General features: G+C 38.0%; 1 protein-coding gene and 1 non-coding gene across 4 annotated transcripts in view; both read right to left on the bottom strand.

Annotated features, from left to right (window-relative positions):
* The window catches only part of UBAP2 (ubiquitin associated protein 2), a 99,312-nt gene that overhangs the window by 23,747 nt on the left and 54,843 nt on the right, over positions 1 to 20,722 (bottom strand). For all 3 annotated transcript variants that reach the window (XM_007176866.3, XM_007176873.3, XM_007176874.3), the window contains exons 8-13: positions 20,525 to 20,628; positions 16,262 to 16,327; positions 11,496 to 11,548; positions 8,307 to 8,374; positions 6,087 to 6,276; positions 1,732 to 1,945 (exon numbers count right to left, since the gene is read on the bottom strand). In XM_007176866.3, coding sequence (XP_007176928.2) covers positions 1,732 to 1,945; positions 6,087 to 6,276; positions 8,307 to 8,374; positions 11,496 to 11,548; positions 16,262 to 16,327; positions 20,525 to 20,628 — 695 coding nt within the window. The remainder of the gene's footprint in view (positions 1 to 1,731; positions 1,946 to 6,086; positions 6,277 to 8,306; positions 8,375 to 11,495; positions 11,549 to 16,261; positions 16,328 to 20,524; positions 20,629 to 20,722) is intronic.
* LOC114237035 (small nucleolar RNA SNORD121A) lies at positions 5,886 to 5,966 on the bottom strand. The gene has a single exon (XR_003622838.1). It is a non-coding gene; the product is annotated as a small nucleolar RNA SNORD121A (small nucleolar RNA).

Here is a 20,722-nt window from a genome sequence, read left to right as displayed (position 1 = left end):
GCATACACTTAAGTTTTCTTTGCCTATGAACTCTGTCCATACCCTCTCTTGACCATTTTTTTACTTCGTTGTTGGTCTCCTTGATTTTTAGTTAGTTTTTATATTAAGGAAGTTAGCCCTTTGCCTATGATAAGAATTTTTTTTCCATAGGTTGTCTCCCTTTTCATTTGGTTATGGTGTTTCCTATCATACCTAGAAAGGTCTACCTCACACAGAGTATATCAAAATCTTCCCATGTTTTTCTCTATTATTGTTCTAGATTCATTATGTATGTTTGGGTATTTCACTCATTTGGCACTTTGCTGAAGAGTGGGAGTTAGGGATCCAACTTCATTTTCCAGCCAGTTACCAAACAGAAATAAACCACCTTTCCACCACTGAGTTGAAATGCTACCTCTGTCACATAGGATAGAGGTTGGCGATCCTTTTCTGTAAAGGACCAGACAGTAAATATTTTAGGTTCTGAAGGCCATCTGTTAGCAAATTCTCAACTCTGCCTTTGTAGATTCAAAGTAGTTATAGGAAAAACATAAATGAATGGCTGTGGCTGTGTTCCTATAAAAGTGTACTTACACAAACAGGTGGCAAATCCAGTTGAAGGTTTGCCATCCCATGACTTAGTATATTTCCATCATAGATGAATCTATTTTTGGCTTGGTATTAGAGGCATGTATAAAGAAGACAGGCCTTTAAAGAATACCGGAATAGCACGCTCAAATCTAAAAACTCACACCACTTATCTGTTAAGTGTGCAGAAAAAAGTTAACATACATAGGAGGCCTATAGCTGCCATCAGAAATGCCAGCTTGCAGATGGGCTCTCAGCTTCTGTCTGGGAACAGGGAATTTTGGTATGTTCTAGACAAAGGATGCCTACACTCTTACTGATAAAAGGGATTCTCTACACCTCGATTATTTGTACAATTTGGTTTATGTTGAATACTTGCTTTCCTCCTGGGATTCTACAATTTTGGTTTGTACTAGGTAGAGGGTGCCCATGTAACCAGTCCCCCAGTAAAAACCTTGGGCACTGAATCTTTAGTGAATTTCTTGGTAGACATGACTTCAAACCTAGAGTAGTCTCAGGTACTTCCATAACAGTAAACCATTTCATTCAGCAGAGAAATGTGCTTCCATGTCTCTCAATACACCCTAAACATAAACCAGACAGCTGACCATGGTTAAAGTAACCGCCTGCTATTGTGGCGTATGTGTTTTGGTCGGAAATGGTGGTTTCATGTCACAAAGTCTATGGGAGTACAGCTTAGAAAACATCCAACTTACACATGATGCCTTTAAATTATAAACCACAGACATTAAGGCTGGACCAAATCATGGTGGATACACGCATGTGTTAGAATCAGAAAGCAACCAGAGGATGTGATTTAAAGTGTTGTCCATATTCCACCTTCTTATTCTAATAAAGCTCAAAAAATCTGTCTAGGCATTTATTCAAAGTGTTGTTTCCTTATATTTGCATGACTATTCCCATGCTTTTGCACATCTCTTCAAGGTATGTACTTACTACTACTACTAATATTAACAAATAAATGCAGGTATTTATACAATGCCAAGCTGACTGATTTAACTCAGCAACTCTGCAGAAGGTCTACTAAAAAAGAAATACGTCTGGTCAAATCCACATTAGTGTCCAAAAGTCAACCTGCTCTGCTAAGGTTCGGCATGTCCTCACTAGGGGCAAACCACCACACTTACCAAAATGCACACTTACCAAAATGACTAAGGACTGAGGACTGGGATGCTGAGGGCTTGAGGTCCCAAGAAGAAGCGGTTGTGGGAGGACTTGTATTATTCTGCTGTGAACTTGGGGTGGTGGTAAACTGGCCCAAACTCGGAGCTTCCAACTGGTCCAAAATCTGGGAGCTGGTGATGTTTGCCACTTTGGAAGGTGCAAGCTCTCCAAATCCTGAACCAAGGACGGATGACTTTAAAGGGAAAGAAAAGCAAAAGTCCTCAGCAATACAGAATTTCTACAACAGGCTCTAAAACACGCCATGTATTTTCACAAGGATTTTAAAAATTATAACCTAAAATATTCTGAATTAGTAAGAATCATCTGAGTAAATACTACATGAAAACATTACTATGCAACAAGATCTGACTACATAAATCCAACAGTCCTTCCTGATTCTGATATCAGAGGTTAGAGGGGGGCTTCCCTGGTGGCGCAGTGGTTAAGAATCCGCCTGCCAATGCAGGGGACACAGGTTCAATCCCTGGTCCGGGAATATCCCACATGCTGTGGAGCAATTAAGCCTGTGAGCCACAACTACTGAGCCCACGTGCCACAACTACTGAAGCCCGTGCACCTAGAGCCCGTGCACCGCAACAAGAAAAGGCCACGCACCGCAACGAAGAGTAACCCCCACTCGCCGCTACTAGAGAAAGCCTGTGCGCAGCAACGAAGACCCAACGCAGCCAAAAATAAATAAATAAATAAATAATATTTTTAAAAAAAGAGGTTAGAGGGAAGGGGGATATTTTCCCTAGATTTTAAGAAATTGATTTTTATTTAAAAAGTGATGTCACAAATTCACAAACACAATACTACTTTTTTTAAAGTAAAGAGAAATACCATGAATAAAATGACAGAGACAAGCCTGAAAAACAAAATACAGTCTTTAACTTTTTTATGTTTTTAATAGGTTTAGCCACAGAGAGATCAGCCATCAGGTCATCCTGCAAGATTAGATGCAGGTCGCAGTACTTACCTAAAAAGTTCGTCCAAAATCAGATATGAATTAAACAGATGGTATCTCTGTATTGAGCAGATTCCCTGGACACTGCCGTGTTTATTTCAAGGTGTTTAGATGACTAACTACACCAAATATGCTCCCAATGATAATGAAAGCCTATGACTAGACAACATACAGTGGCAGATCAACTGCATTTTTACTTATCACGATCATTCAGTTTCTGGAAAGGTAAGCCCTTTGTCAAAAATAACTTTCGGGGCTTCCCTGGTAGCGCAGTGGTTGAGAGTCTGCCTGCCAGTGCAGGGGACACGGGTTCGAGCCCTGGTCTGGGAAGATCCCACATGCCACGGAGCGACTAAGCCCGTGCGCCACAACTACTGAGCCTGCACGTCTGGAACCTGTGCTCTGCAACAAGAGAGGCCGCGATAGTGAGAGGCCCGCGCACCGCGATGAAGAGTGGCCCCCGCTTGCCGCAACTGGGGAAAGCCCTTGCACAGAAACGAAGACCCAACACAGCAATCAATCAATCAATCAATCAATCAATAAAAATTAAAAAAAAAAAAAAACTTTCCAGGGACTTCCCTGGCGTTCCAGTGGTTAAGATTCCGCGCTTCCACTGCAGGGGGGCACAGGTTCGATCCCTGGTTGGGGAACTAAGATCCCACATGCCGTGTAGTGTGGTCAATAAATAAATAAATAAATAAACAAGCAAACATTTAAAAAAATTTTAAAAAAACCTTTCCATAACCATCTTAAAGGTTAAAAATAGAAATGATTTGCATTCCATCAAGAGGTCAGATCTAGAAAGCTGAATTATTTCTGCTATCAATTTCCAAAGGCATGGACTATCTATCCCAGTTGTTCTAAAGATATCCAAATTCTCCAAAACTTTAGGTTGTCGGCAATTACTGCACATCAAACACAGAATCTGCTTCTATTAGAACAGTTGTGCTAACATTACTTACCACTACTCCTGATTCTGTGCTCATGCTGCCCGCTACACTACTCTTATGTTGCTATAAATCCACCAAAACCCAGCTCAAGCCTACTTGTTCAATAAAGGCTTCTTGGATGATGCTTCTATTCTTTCTCTCTTTTCCTACCTAATCTCTATCCTGCTTCAGCATTTAATCTTAACGCACTTTGTGTGTTTCACAACACGATGACATCACTGCATCAATGACTAGCACCTTGCTTTAGGTAACACTTAGCACAGGACTTTAATTCCACCTATGCACTTCAATCAATGGGGGACAGTTTACAAATGTGTCTATTGGTACACTTGTGCACATGCACTCACATATACATAAGCGCACACAAGTGCCCAACTCCCAAGCCCAGAGATTCTGACTGGTCTTGTGTAGAATCTGGTATAATTTTATTATTATTAACATTATTAATGTTATTAACTAAAGTTTTCCAATGATTATAAAAGTATAGTAGGGTTGGAACTTCCCTGGTAGTCCAGTGGTATAAGAATCCGCCTTCCAATGCAGGGGACGCTTAGTTCCTGGTTGGGGAACTAAGATCCCACATGCCATGGGGCAACTAAGCCCGCGCGCTCTAGAGCCCACATGCCACAACTAGAAAGAAGCCCGTGTGCCGCAACGAAAGATGCCTCATGTCGCAATGAAGATCCCGCGTGCCGCAGCTAAGACCCAATGCAGCCAAATAAATAAATAAATAAAAATAAATATTAAAAAAAAAAAAGTATAGTAGGGTTGAGAACCACTGCTCTAATATGCTAAACAAACAATTCTTACTCCAGTTTCTCAAGATGTTGTCCACAACAAAAAGCAACATACCTGAGGGATGCTGTAAAAAACAGAAACAAAAACAGAAACTCAACTAACGTCTTATCTACGCTCTCAGTGGCCTATGATTCCAGCAAGTCAGCAAGGACATCACATCAGTATACCAGTGGCAGATGGAGGAAAGGAATCGGATGGCTCAATCAAACTTAGGGGTATTACTGGGCCCTCTCAAAACAGAGACAGCACCCTGCCTTGGGCCTGTCCGACCGACTGCAAGCACTGATACCCTCTCAAACACTATCAACAATGGCACTAAAAATGTCAAGTTCCCAAGCCAGTTATACTTGACATCACATGACTATGTAGAGTAGAAGATAGCAATGAAAAGTTTACCTATTCAATTCTCCATTTTTTTAGGGAACAGCAAAGGATTTTGAGTCAAGTGGGAGAGGGTGATTATCATATATCGTATTCATAAGAAATTCCATTTCTCAACTGTAGATTTCAGGTAAAACACAGCAAAGAATGAACCAAAGTAATTGTCACTAGGGAAAGCTGTGGATCTGTGTTTATAGTCCTTCCAACCTCCCCTCTGCCAACTCAGAACTGCCAACACTTGGATAGGAACTTGAGTTCACCATTCTGTAGCTACATTCTTTCACGTTCTATGCTCTTTTATTCCCATCACCTATCTTCATATGCTTCACTAAAGGTTCCTAAACTTCTTTCTGATGGGAGTTTAATTCTTATGGGAGCCAGAGTCATATATGCAGCAACAGATGTCACTGTTTCATTGAAAACTCATTCAAATTCTTTTTAAAGATTTATTGATTGATTGATTAATTGATTGCTATATTGGGTCTTCGTTTCTGTGCGAGGGCTTTCTCTAGTTGCGGCAAGCGGGGGCCACTCTTCATCGCGGTGCGCGGGCCTCTCACTATCGTGGCCTCTCTTGTTGCGGAGCACAGGCTCCAGACGCGCAGGCTCAGTAGTTGTGGCTCACGGGCCTAGTTGCTCCGCGGCATGTGGGATCTTCCCAGACCAGGGCTCGAATCCGTGTCCCCTGCATTAGCAGGCAGATTCTCAACCACTGCGCCACCAGGGAAGCCCCTCATTCAAATTTTTAAGGGCCTCTACCACATAATTTTTTGGAATAAGAAATAAAAATGCAAAAAATGTAAGAACCTAGGCAGACCCAGAAAGAACTGTTCTTGCATATTAGCAAGCCAATACTCACAAACATTAGCATTTAAGTAAACTGGAAAACAAATGAAAATTTAACATCTTAAGTATAGAGACAGACTTTGAAACAAAATCCAAGAAAAAAAATCATTAGTAAGAAGGATGCCTAACTAAATGATTATGACTAAACTAATTCATAATTCAACTAATCATAAAGAAGTATTTTTATCTTCATCCAGAAAACTCAGTAGTTGAATTCCACATGGCATCATCAGATATGTGCTTGGAAATGATCACATCATTGTTCTCTGGACTGAGATCTAGTACAGAAATTTTTATATGTAAAAAATAGTCATAAGGCATGTGTCATTCTAGAATACATTTGTTCATGCGTACATTCCTTAAAATCCCACACTGAAATAAAAGTGAGTTACCAGACTCTGAGGCGGGTAGGGATTGACGGCAGTGGAGATGCCAGTGCCCTGTGCCATCTGATTGCTGTGCTGAGAATTTGTGAAGACAAGGGCTTGGCCAAAGCCCTGCTGTTGGGAAGTTTCAAAGGAGTTGACTTCTGCGGCTTGACTGTGAGGAACAGGCTTCTGGAGCAAGGCTACCAGATCAACACTAAGCAGACAAAAAAGCAAATGAAGAATTGAGTCATAAGCAAATCTCACCAAAAAAATGAATTTGAGAAGTGAATCAATATAAAGTAGTAAGTTCATGCTAAAAATAATCCCAGTGACGAAAACCTTTGGAAACTGGAGTTTAAGGGAGCCAAAAGCAGGGAATCAATCATCCGCTGCACACCCCTCCTCCCCAAAAAGGCATACCAAGCCACAGAGACTGAAACAGGGCTTTGCAGAGAAGAGAAACGAAAAGGTGCATTAAGATGTTTCCACAGAAATGGCACAATGACAACCGATTTGAAAACCTGGAGCAACTGAGTACACTTAAACAGTTCTCTCAAGTTTGGCTTGTTTCCTTTAGAATATGTGGCTCCCTTTATCACTTGAAACCAGTCTCTCTTAAACTTTCCTAAAGGCGAGTGAATCCATATTTTTGAGGAATGAGGACCAAAGCCGTACTAGACCACTGAAGCAGTCTGACATTTATCATAAATATTCCTATAAGTTCTGCATTCTATCCAATAATGCATTTACATTTATATAAACCTCATATAATTTCTCTCTTAAATATTTAGGGGAAAATGCACAATATATTAACAAATACTGTTAACTAAAATCCTTATAATGTCCCCAGAAAGACAGAGATCCAAATTTGAGAATCATGGTCTTACAACCTGAAAGCATGAGGAAGAAATGATCTTCCAAATAATATACTACTTGACATGGAAATGAGCCACTAATTTCTCCACAGGATGACCTAACATGATAATTTGCTCCATTAAATCTTTTTAAAGGCCAGTTCCCAGGCAGTTCTCCTAACGGAAACTCTCACCATGCCAGTGAGGCAGATTCTGGAAGGTCAAATAATTCAAAACTCACTTGTGATATATAGCAAAGTTCCTAGGCCTAAGTTTCCCTCCTTATACACTACCAACTCTCATGTTCCCATAACCAGATTGAAGTTATGGGATCTAGTATTTTGGACCCCAAGGTAATGTTCTAACTTATGACAGCCTAATTCTAGGGATACAAATCCATGGTGGTTATATTACATATGACCCATCTTAACAGTTCCATTACTAAAAAAACTAGAACCAAGTTCGATTCCAAAAGATTGATAAGACATATGCATGAAAAACAGTCCAGCACTGTCTTCTGAAAAATAACCATTGAAAAGGTCCACTTCTTATTTTTTAAATGAAAATGATCCTATCAAATTCATTGAGTACTAAATACAATGCAGAAGTTATATCCGTTTAAGGAGAAATTCTGAGCAATTCACAAAATATATTGCAAGACATAACCTTTGATCATTTTTATTTCCCTATAATGAAGTCTTATAACCATCACATTTAGCAAGAGATTGAGCATGTTGGGTTCAAAACTGCCTTCAATGCTCAGATGTCATATATATCAAGGCTCTCATCCTTCTAGATCACTGCATTTTGAAACCATAATAAAAGATTTTTAGAGTTATTGTAAACACTAGGATGCAAATAAGTGCTTTTCAATAATTCAATTTTGCACACATTCTAACAATGTTTCTATTACCCCAAAAGCTCCTTTCTTTTCTGTAATCTACGAAATTAGTAGATTAAAACTAGTAGAACCCATATAAAATGAGAAGTTTGTACTACCCTGAGAAGATCTAAATAAATGGTATTATATGAAGAAACCAAAGGATAGTTCTGTTAAGTTTATCTGTCAAAAACAGTATGTTTACAAAAGTAAAAAAAGAACCACTAAATAGATTTAACATTATCTCTGTCACAAATTCTAACACAAACATAACTGCTATTTTACTTCATCAGTGATCATAACAAATTAGGAAATGATGGAGGCTCTGTCAGCTCACCAAGTAAGTTAGGGATAAAATAAAAGTCTTACACAAAAAAGAGAAAAAACAGAAAGAGAGCCAAGAAAAGGGTAAAAAATAGAAAGAGATCTGAGGAAGAAAACAACTCTCCTGAGGCAAGAAATTTCAATTATGCTTTGAATAAAAAACAGAAGGTGGGGGAAAGCGTTTACCTTTGCCCAGGTGTGACATGATGCTCTGCTGGAACAGATGAGGAAGTGAAGACCTTTGTTTCAGAAAGCTGTAATGAAAGGATTAAAAATATTTTAATCTTATTTTAATCTTTATTTTAATCAAAATGAATCAAATTCCTGACAATTTTTAGTCACTGGGACTCTTATTCTAGTTCACCCAAAAGGTGGTCAAAGGAAAAGAAATATACAAGTGATCATGGCACATAATTTTCTTATGGTGAAGATAAATTTAGATTGATAATTCCACATCAGCGAAACAAGAAAGTGAAGTAGTAAAGCCAGACCCTTGTGCCATAGTTCAAGTCCCCATTTCACTATCCTACTTCACATTATATAAAATGAGAACACCAATAAAAACCACCACTAATGTTACTATAAACACCAAAAAGGAGTAGGAAAGTTTGAAAAGGCAAAATAATTGACGTTCTCTTTCCCCAAACACAGATGGTTTTAAGTATTTTATTAGTAATAGGTTTACTAGTCATAGATTTCCTTACTGTTTTTATCAAAGTAATTTTATTGAGGTATAACACATACAATAAACTGCGAATATTCAAACCGAATAACTGAATGAGTTGTGTCATATGTATATTCCGTTAGACCATCACCAAATCAAGACAATGAACGTATCTATTACCCTAAAAGTTTGCTCCTGTCCCTGTGTAATCAATTCCTCGAGCACTCACTTTTGTCCCCAGGCAACCACCGATGTGTTTTCTGTCACTACAGATTAGGCTGTATTTTCCAGAATTTTAAGTGGAATTTTTAAACATGCAGTCCTTTTTGTCTGACTTTTTTGACTCAACATAACTGTTTTGAGATTCACGCATATTGTTTCAAGGTACTTTTAAGGCACACAGGATAAAATTTCTTGAAACCTCAACTGACATTGTTGAAAGGCAGGCTCTTTTTATGTTTTCAAAGTGGGGCATGGGCTTTTAAAGGCTGATATTGTTGATCTAATGACATAATGTGAAAAATTAATGAAAATGCTATTTGAAGACTATTGTAATTCTTAGCAACACTAAATGTCTCAGAACTCTGAAACCCGGCATAAAATTAGACTTCCTAAGACACTGATATTAAGGCAGGGGCAGAGCAGACAGTAGATGTTCATTCTCCGTAAAAACAAAAAGTGCTGAATTGATTGATTATACTGTTTCAACAAGAAAGGCTTATGCTATGTTGCACCCTAATCCAAGGTAGTATCTTAAGAATTCTAAGGAATCCATTTTTGCCTTAAAGAATCTTACAAATTAAATTAAGACAAAGAGAGAAGCAATTAAGGAGTAATTCTATTAAAAGTAACAATAGAGTAGATCTAAAGCCTTGAAAATAGTAAGTTCAAGGAAAATGAGAACTACATTTATCACTGAAATCCTATCTAACCTGGTAGAGTACAGAAAATCGCAGTTTTCTTCTCCTAAGCTCTAGAAGGAATTTAGGATTTGCATTTTAGATTACTCACCTTTCAATCACCATTATTTTGTATATGTCAGAAAACTTTGAAGTAATTCTGATATTTCCTGAGAAAAGAAGATGCCCAAATTCCCTATTGTAATTCTTTTCAGTAATTATATTGTGATTCAATATGGTCCATACAGCAGAATATTACCGCCTATGTGTGTGTACATTTGAACTGCTTGTTAGCAGACTTACATCATAAGACCTCATCTGAAGCACAGAAAAATCCCATCAGTTAGGCATGACAGTTATTATGATATTTGTTTTAGGGATGAAAAATAGGAGGCTCAGAAAGGAAAGATGCTTCATCCGAGGTCAGCAGGTCAACCCAGCTAGAATTTGAATATGGGTCATCTGCCCTCTGACAGCCTATTGACTTTCTAACCTGCCTACTGACCCAGACAACAGGCAAGGAGATATAAAGCTTTTAGCTCTGGAAGCCTTTTTTTTTCTCCCAACAAACTCTTAGCAAAAATTCTAGTAACACAAAACATTTAAAAGTAGGACAGCTCTGTTTGAAATAAGGTATGCTGTCCACAGGCTGCTCACTCTCACTTCTCATCATCACTGGTACCATCCCTCCACTGATTCTAATAGCCACCCATCTAGTTCAGTCTCCTCAGATTACAGGTAACAGAGAGCCCGCTGACATCATACCCCAAGGACTTATGGTTAGTATGTGGCAGAAGAAAATAAAAAACCCTAAATTTCCAAAATTCCAATCAAATGAGCATATCTTTCTTTTTCATACCCTACCCAGCTCATTCCCTAACAAGTCAGATAAAATAGTGCTAAAAAGAAAGAAAGCACAAGTGCAGTTTTGTTTCTTTTTAAAAAATGTTTGTGAGTACAAAATGGGGAGAGGGGGAATAATCTCAAAAAGAAAAATAAACTCTCAAAGTCTGGGTCACTTTATGCAATTTTGAAGGTCAATACTTGTAAACCCTTTATTCTCTCCCTTCCAGTGTCAGCTGTAACTCTCTAACATGTACATACTTTTGTTCTGGGCCTTAAGAGTGAAACAGAAAAATGGTTAAGATATCTTATGCTGCACACAGAACCTAGAGATCAACACTACCCAGAAGCTAGTACAGTATATTCAAAAATGTCTGTGGAATAAATGAATACAAAAAGAGTCAGTCTAGTTGAAAAGGGAATTGGTTGGGCCTAGAACCAGAATGATTTATTCAGGTTAATTTCAACTATAAACCCAAAACATAGACTGTCTCCTTTAATAAAAAGGTTATAAAGAGGAAGTATCATTCACAGGCCAGGATAATAGCATCAGCTAGTTATCAGGCCAAATAAAACAAAGATAGAGAAAAAATGATGTCACTCCTATTTAACACCTGGTCTTTTTTTTTTTTTTTGGCCGCACCACGTGGCATGTGGGATCTTAGTTCCCTGACCAGGGATCGAACCTGTGCCCCCTGCATTGGAAGCACAGAGTCTTAACCACTGAACCGCCAGGGAAGTCCCAACACCTGGTCATCTTTAAACGGTTGCTTTAAAATCAAGTTTCTCAAAAACCTGAAAACACCAACTTCCTTCTGAGAAGCATCTGCTAAAAAAAACAACATGGTAATCACAGAAGTCTGAAAGGGAGCCAAGAACAGCCGTAGGTGTCTCAAGCTTTCCTCAAAGTACATGTGCCCCTACCAGAATCCAAAAGAAAGATGGTCAGATCTGGTGCTAAACACTTACATCTTCAGTCCAGTCTTCCGTTGTCCACTCGTCCACAGAATTCTTCCAGGCCCCTGTTGACAATCACAGTTTACACCACAAAGTCAAATAATGTCTGATTCCAAGTGATTCTCTATTGTGTACGGCACAAGATATATCACATATATCATTAGCAATATAGTTTACAATCCAAGAAATATGAGGCTCTTAATCTATCTCAAGAAAATCAGTCATGTTTTCAAACGCAACTTGGCTAAGTACTATCCACAAAAGCTCGAAAGCCATGTCTCCGATCGCTTTTGGATGATATCCAAGCAATTCTGCCTCAAGAAAGAAAGAATGGCACAGCACAAATAAATATGTTTAACGAGGAGTTCCTTATGATATATATTATTTAAGAGAGAACACAATTCAGTATAAGGCAGCTCTGCTTTGGGCCCTCATTTCAGGTGGATTATCAAATTTAGAGAAGTAGGCTTTTCTTTTTTTTTTTTTTTGGCTGTACTGGGTCTTCGTTGCTGTGCGCAGGCTTTGTTGCGGTGAGCAGGGGCTACTCTTCTCATTGCAGTGGCTTCTCTTGCTGTGGAGCATGCGGGCTCCGTAGTTGCAGCACGTGGGCCCTAGAGCGCCTGGGCTCAGCAGTTGTGGTTCGTGGGCTCTAGAGCGCAGGCTCAGTAGTTGTGGCGCACGGGGTTAGTTGCTCTGCGGCATGTGGGATCTTCCTGGACCAGGGATCGAACATGTGTCCCCTGCATTGGCAGGCGGATTCTTAACCACCGTGCCATCAGGAAAGACCTGAGAAGTATGCTTTTTATATTAGTTCCACTGTATGGTTTCCTAATAGGTCTCCAGCAAAGATAAACATTAGTCCTATTCATGTAAGGTCTGTGGCTATTAACTCCTGATGAGCAGGTACAGAAAATGTGCTCAAACAGTTCTTACACAACAATCATTTATACATAAGACAATTAAACGCTTTAAAGAAAAGCATATGAGCTTAGATATGCTAACATTAGTGCTCAGCGATCCTGTGTAAGTATATTCCCATTATTTTAAAGCATACGTGCAAACACATACCCAGATAAAATGCTTTTAAAAGGAAGCACACCAAGATACTAACTATAACCACCATCAGGAAGTAGGATTGTGAATGTTTTCAGTTCCTTCAATAGGAAGAAATAAGTTGAGCACCTGCCTTACAATGAGGTTTGTGTGTGGGAAAAGGAAGGGCATACCCCTGAAGGAAAAGGGCAGATGAACAGATCTAACTTCCTTGGAATCATGTCAATAACCTAATAGCTAAACTGATGGTGTCACCTAAGAAAAGAGTCCTTTTCTATGGAATGCTTTCAATAGGATGTCCCTAATTTAAGATTGATCATGGCAGGACTTCCCTGGTGGCACAGTGGTTGGGAATCCGCCTGCTAATGCAGAGGACACGGGTTCGAGCCCCGGTCCAGGAAGACTCCACATGCCGTGGAGCAACTAAGCCCATGCGCCACAACTGCTGAACCTGCGCTCTGGAGCCCATGGGCCACAACTACTGAAGCCCGTGCGCCGAGAGCCCGTGCTCCGCAACAAGAGAAGGCACCGCAATGAGAAGCCCGCGCACCACAACAAACAGTGGCCTCCGTTCTCTGCAGCTAGGGAAAGCCTGAGTGCAGCAACGAAGACCCAATGCAGCCAAAAATAAAAATAATAAAATAATGTATAAAAAATATATTAAAAAAAGAATAATAATTGCTAAGTTTAAAAAAAAAAAGATTGATCATGGCAAACAAAAGTATAATCTATGGATTTATGGAACATGGCTCCTTGTAAAATACCACCCAAGATATGCTACTCTGTGGTTATAAAACAGAGATGTTTCAAACCTGAAAACATTCTCTGGTGTGTGAGAAACCTACACACACCACTTAGAGACTTCACCTATACTGTGGACCACAGGGAATATGCATTGCAGGGAAGAACTCCCTGCTCTTCTGTCCCTCTCAATTGCATGTATCCTTGAAATAACAGTAAAGCTTGATAGATAAAGGTTTCAATATTTTTTAGAATAAATTTATTTATTTATTTTTGGCTGCATTGGGTCTTCATTGCTGTGCGTGGGCTTTCTCTAGTTGCGGCGAGCGGGGGCTACTCTTCATTGCAGTGCATGGGCTTCTCATTGCAGTGTCTTCTCTTGTTGCGGAGCACGGGCTCTAGGCGCACGGGCTTCAGTAGTTGTGGCATGCAGGCTCAGCAGTTGTGGCTCGCGGACTCTAGAGCACAGGCTCAGTAGTTGTGGTGCACAGGCTTAGTTGCTCCGCGGCATGTGGGATCTTCCCGGACTAGGGCTCGAACCTGTGTCCCCTGCATTGGCAGGCGGATTCTTAACCACTGTTCCAGCAGGGAAGTCCCAGGTTTCAATATCTGAACTGACAATCTGATCCTTTGTTTTGGCTAATTTATCATATCTTTAAATGGTTTCCATAATTTCTCCAGAAATGTCACAAAACAACTATCAATTTATGTGCCCCCAAAACATCTCTTTGAATTAAAATATTTTCATAAACGAAAGCAGAAAAACATAATAGTTTAAGGGAAGAAACACAAGGTGCAATTAGTCCCAGTCAGAAATCAGTACTGGAACCTGCATCTCTAGACCTCTGCACAGGCCTCTTAGCACACTGTACGCAAAGCTAAATGAATCCAAGGCAAGCCATCCACCTATACTTCACTATCATCTTCCTTTCTTAAGTATTAACTAGTGCCTTTCTTAAGTACTAATACATATTCTCCAACCTTTTAATATATTTCCTTCCAGACTTTTGTTTAAGTACATGCATAGTGTTAAAAGTTTACAAGTGGACTAATTTCAAAGATGGCCGGTACACAGTGGTCTTGGTGCCGCCTCCATCCAACTTACCCTGTGTTCATGCTGTCAAATTCATCATAGGAGACAGTACTCTAAAGACTGCAAATTCTATAAAAAGCTGAGGCTCATTCTAACCAGATTTAGGAACACTCTAGTCAAGAAATAGAAAAAGCCTCAAAAATCATTCATAAAACTTTCACCTTCAACGCAACTAAGATTACAACAGGAAACAATTTATGATGAATTTTCCTTAGGAACCTTTCATCATCAATCATCAACCAACTAATACTGGGTTAAAAGCCTACATGTAAAGAAAGCATGATGCTAGGTATCAAAGTCATATCTCACTGAAAAGACAAGTAAAAATGTAGGGAGTGATCAGGGTAGTATATTACTGAATGATATATAAATTACATGAATCTGATTAATACACTGGAAATTTACAGGATGAAAAAGTTACGGAAAGCTAGAATGCTAAGAGAAACTTTACGGGGAAGATGAATCACAGCAAAAACCTTGAAGGCTGGAAAATATCTGAACAGATATTTAAGAAGGGATATTTGGGACTTCCCTGGTGGTTCAGTGGTTAGACTCTGCGCTCCCAATGCAGGAGGCCCTGGTCAGAGAACTAGATCCCGCATGCCTCAGCTAAGAGCCTGAATGCTGCAACTAAGACCTGGTGCAGCCAAATAAATAAATGAATGAATAAATATATATTTTTTTTTAAAAAAAAGAAGGGATATTCCAGGGGAGAGACACAATGATGAGGCATTACAAAAAATTACAAAATATTAAAATTAACCTAAAGTTTAGAACATCCTTTTTTTCCCCAAAAAGGTGTAAGTTGTGGCAAAATACTTATAAAATTTACTACGGTAATCATTTTTTAAGTGTACAATTCAGTGATATTAATTTAAAACACACATTCTTATACATGACATGTAAAGAGACTGGCCTACCACTTAGAGAGGAGTATTATGAAAATAATTAAAACGCGAACTTAGACATGTAGAAGAGGATGAGAAGCTGAGTACATTTAAATTTACTTATTTATTTTTGGCTGCACTGTGTCTTCGTTACTGCGCGCGGGCTTTCTCTAGTTGCAGCAAGCGAGAGCTACTCTTCGTTGCGGTGCGCAGGCTTCTCATTGCGGTGGCTTCTCTTGTTGCAGCTCTAGGGCTCTAGGGAGCGTGGGCTCAGTAGTTGTGACGCACGGGCTTAGTTGCCCTGCGACATGTGGGATCTTCCCGGACCAGGGCTCGAACCCGTGTCCCCTGCACTGACAGGTGGATTCTTAACCACTGCGCCACCAGGGAAGCCCCTTGAGTACATTTAAAAGCAGGCAGAAGACAACGTATGAAATTGTAAGCAGAAGTCCAACATGGTAAGGTGTTATGTCAAGCAACAGAGGGGAAGTCCCGTGTCAGCAGCCAGGGTCAAGCTGTCGCAGTGACCCACCCTAGACACACGGACTCTAAAAACTACATGACTTTAGATACAGAAGAATACAGAGTCAGGTCCTAATCTTATTTTGGAATATTAAAATTTTACAGGAAGACCTTGCCCCCCATTGTAGACCTACAGACCTTCACATCAAACATATGAGAAAAATTCAAAGACATTAATTTATTTTTAGCTTAAAACAGTTTAACAGTTTAACTTGATGTTAGCCCTCTATCAAAAGGACATATAAGGCAGCGTTGTAGAAAAAAGGACAGCACTGATGCAAAAATCTGTGTCACCTTGAAGGCCAATGTGAAAAACACTTCCATTATCAAAAGCTGATAATTATTTTATCAAGCAGCTGTAAAAATATAGTTTACAAACATTAATCTGATGAAATTTTATTAGCTAGCCTTGATAAAAATGGAAGATACTTTAAGCATTTTATCAGATTCTTAACTAAGAAATTAAAAAAAAAAAATCATACCTTTGAGTCCAAAAGAATTTTTGTTTGGCAGATTCTGAGCTACATTTTGAGCATTTGATGCCAGTTCTGTGGATCAATGTAAAATGGAAGGTTTTAACATATCACAACAATTAAGGTATTCATCAGAAGAGAAATTGGTCAGCAAATTAAACGAAGGAGGGAAAGCATCAAACTAAGTATATGCTGTGTGTCCAAGGAAAAAGAAACTTACTGCAATCCATGCTATGACAGACTGCTGTGGTCCAACTATGAATCTTAACAGCCAGACAGATCTTGAACATTCAATTTGCATCAATTATGCTTGTTCTCATTCCCATGTTCACCAAGTTCCCTTCCCACTTGTCAAAGAAAACATTCCAATCTGTTTAAAAGGTATGTTTTTAGTAAATTTATAAATTAGCATTTTGACTATCCTTCAGTCTTTCTATTTTGGGTAATGTTTGAGTCTGACTCTAGGGAATGGATTTGATTATTATCCTGTCAAAAGTCAAGTTTCTGAGCCTATGAGGCTGTGGGCTAGACTCAGAACTCTGTGTTATCAACAAGACAATACCATTCTGTGAGGCCTCTAGAGAAATAGCCAGCACTCCATCAGATGACATCTTTTAACTGTATTTTGCATCGAACACATTCTGCTACTCTAAATGAAAATAAGAGGAATGAGAGGGAAGAGATAAAAGACAAAAGGAGAAGGAAGAAGAGATGGAGGCATATGAAAAAAGAAAAATAGCAGTTAATGGACTAATTCAATATTCTGTTTCAAACATCTGATTTAAAAATCAGTGGCGGTTATAAATAAAGCCGCTATAAACATCACATGCAGGTCTTTGTGTGGGTGTTTTCATTCCTCTTCAGTAAAAACCTAGGGTTGGGATTGTAAGACTGTATAGTATATGTATGCTTTCACACCAGGAACGTAGGGGTTCGAGTTACTCCGTCACCTTCACTAACACTTGGAACTGTCAGTTTTCTTTTAAAGCTATTTTAATGGATGAAAGGTGGTAGCCTATTGTGGTTTTAATTTGTATTTCCCCAATGACCAATGATGATTAGGACACTTTTGTGTGCTTATTGCCATCCATATATCTTCCTTTGTGAAGCATCTGTTCAAATCATTTGCTCATTTTTCATTAACTTTTTATTTTGAAATAATTATACATTCACAAGAAGTTATCCTTCACCCAGTCTCCCCCTATGCTTACATCTCACATAATTCCAGTAAAATATAATAGCAAAAAAACTGACATAGATACAGAATGTGTACACCGTTCTATGTCAAGTTTGTATTGTGGTAAAATAATGTTTATGTGGTAAATAAAATTTACCATGCTAACCTTTTAAAGTGTACAGTTCACTGGCATTGAGTAATTCACAATGTGATATAACCATTATCACCATCCATTTCCACAAGTTTTCATTTTTTGTTCATTTTTAATTGCTCATTTTATTAGGCTGTTTGTTTTCTTCTCAACGAGTTGTGATAATTCTTTACACATTCTGTATACAAGTCCCTTTTCAAATAGAGGTTTAAATAAATATTTCCTCCTAAACTATGCCTTGCTCCTTCATTCTCTTTTTATTCTCTTCTGAAGAACCATGTTTTTCTTTTAGACTCATGTTTATTATGCCCTATGTAAGAAATTTTTGCTTAATCCAAGGTGGCTAAGATTTGCCCTGTATTTTCTTTAGAAGTTGTGCTTTCAGGTTTCACATGTAGAGCTATTATCCACTTTTGGTTATTTTTTATATACAGTATAATGTATGCCATTGAATTGCCTTGGAACCTTTGTCCAAAACCAATTGTATCTGTGGGTTTATTTCTAGATTTGCTATTATATAATTGATCTATGTCTGTGCTTTTCCCAATTCCCCAGTCTTGACTACTGTACCTTTAGGGTAACTTCTTGAAATCAAGGAGTGTGAATCTTTGAACACTGTTAGTTTTCAAAACTGTTTGGGCTATGTTCATACCTATACTTTTCCATAAAAATTTTAGAATCAAGTTACAACTGACACACAAAAAATCTGCTAGGATTTTGAATGGACTTGTACTGAACCTGTATACCAATCTGGGGAGAAACAACATATCAATAATATTGAATCTTCCAACTCATAAACACTGAGTATCTTGCTCCCTTTTTGGGTCATCTTTGATATTTATCATCGTGTTGCATAATTTTCAACATACAAATCTTGCACGTATTTTGTCAGATTTATACCTAAGTGCTTCATGTTTCTGTACTACTATAAATGGTATATCCTTCTGTTTATTAATGCTTCTTCAAACACTCAATTTTACATTTTACTGTAAGATTTTATAATTTATATTTTCATTTAGAAGTCTTATCTTGCACATCATTAGTCTTCTTCATAAGCATCTGATATTTTTTGAGGCCATTAATTTTTTTCCCATTTTCTCTTTGTTGATGGTTTATAGAAATATTACCTGTCAACTATCTACACTGTTTAAAGCTTCCTAATTAATTTCATTAATTTATCTATAGATTCTTTTATATCATTGCCAGAAATAACAGGTTTTTTCCTCCCTTTCCAACCCTTCTTTTCTTTTTCGATCTTTATTTCAGTGGTTATGACCTCTGGTACAGGGGTGAATAGAAATAATGAGAGTAATCCTCCTGTTTCTCTTCAGTTCGACTAAATCTTTTGCCTTTATTTAAAAAAAAAAAAGTAAGAGTAGTGAGAGTAAGCCTCTTGATCTTGTTACAAAAGAAAAATATTCTACACATCACTATTAATTGTGAGGTCTGCTGTGACTTTTGTAGAAATTGGGAATGAATGTCGGGTTTTGTCAAATGCTTTTCCTTATTAAAATGATATGGAGTTTCTCCTTTATTCTGTTAAAGGGGTGAATAATATTTTTGTTATTGAGATATAACTCACATAACATAAAATCCACACTTTTAAGGCACAGAATTGATTGGTTTTCAGTATATTCACAAGGTGTACAACAATCACAACTACATATTCCAGAATATTTTCATCGCTCCAAAAAAATCTGGCACCCATTCCTAGCCACTCCCCATTTCTCCCAAACATTCCCAGCCCCCAACAGCCACCAGTCTACTTCTGTTTCTATGTATCTGACTAATCTGGATAATTTTTCTTATACATTCAGCCACTGAAGGACATTTGGCTTTTATGTGAACCTGTATCTTCCATTCTCTTGGGTATATATCTAGGAGTCGTCTGATTTTTTAAATGTTAAACTTGAATATCATGTATAAACTTAACATGGCCATGATATATTAGCCTTTTTCTAGTTTACTGAATTGATTTCCAATATTGTGACTTAAAATTTTTACAGTTGTTTTGAAGAATGAGATTAATCTGTAATTGCAAATGTTAGCAAAAAATTTATTGACAAAGTATCTTCTGATGATTTTTAATAGCTATAATATTAATTATAATAGATTATAAAGATAATTAATATCAATATTCCTTTTCTCATTCCTACAACAAATTATATGCTTCTTCTGTTTCCCTTGATAAGTCTCACAATAAACTTATCAATTTTATTGATACTATAGTCTTTTCAAATTACCATTTTTATAACTTTCATTGGTCCTCTCGATAGTATATTTGATTTCTAGTTCACTGTGCTTCTGTGATGGTGGCACTGTCTTTTTTAGCTAATTATTGAGCTATACTTTTATACTTTGGGTTATAATTCACGAAGTGTCAAATTATGTTTTTATAAATATAATCACAACAGTTCATATATATTATCAGGAAAAAATCTTTAAAAGAACTTTATTAAATAAATAAGTATTAACAATTAACAAGTATTTAACCTGTGAATTTCAGTAAAGAAATAATCTTAAAACTGCAGGACACAGAAAAATCTGCAAAAGCAACTGTTGCCCTAAACCCATCTATCATCATCTACCTCTTTATCTGGCCAAATTTGTGTTCACCATTATGAATGGTAAATACTTTGTTTCAAGTCTTCCACTAAGAAATTCTATATATCTCTGACACTGAGATTTGAGTGTGGGTTTGTACTGCCTTACACAGATTTATTACAGCCTCTTCTTCAGAGTGCAAAAGGGGTAAACCACATACTTTATCGTCAATGAGATTTATAAGTGAGAAACTTTGGAGGTAAGAATCAGCTAAGAGTAGTCTCAGAGGTAGGACAGCTGCCTGTTTTTCATTCTTCTCCACCAGCACACTTTGATGTCATCTTTGTACGTTAAGAGCTCAAACAATTAAAATACCTCTCTGGTGAGAACAGACACTTACCAGTTCCCTCATCTGCACCATTCTGAGTAGCTTCCCAAACTACTGGTTTTGTCCCATACCCATCTATAGATGGAGAATCTGAATAGTCCGCAGGGTTAAATGTCCTTGGGTTTGAAATAAAGAATAAAGGCAAATCACAAAATTAACTGTACATCATCTTCCCCGAAACAAGCCCCGTCCCTTCTAAGAACCACTATA

Source organism: Balaenoptera acutorostrata, chromosome 6 (assembly GCF_949987535.1).
Source record: "Balaenoptera acutorostrata chromosome 6, mBalAcu1.1, whole genome shotgun sequence".
NCBI lineage: Eukaryota > Metazoa > Chordata > Mammalia > Artiodactyla > Balaenopteridae > Balaenoptera > Balaenoptera acutorostrata.
Note: the sequence above shows the minus strand (reverse complement) of the source record. Positions and strands in the feature narration are given on the sequence as shown.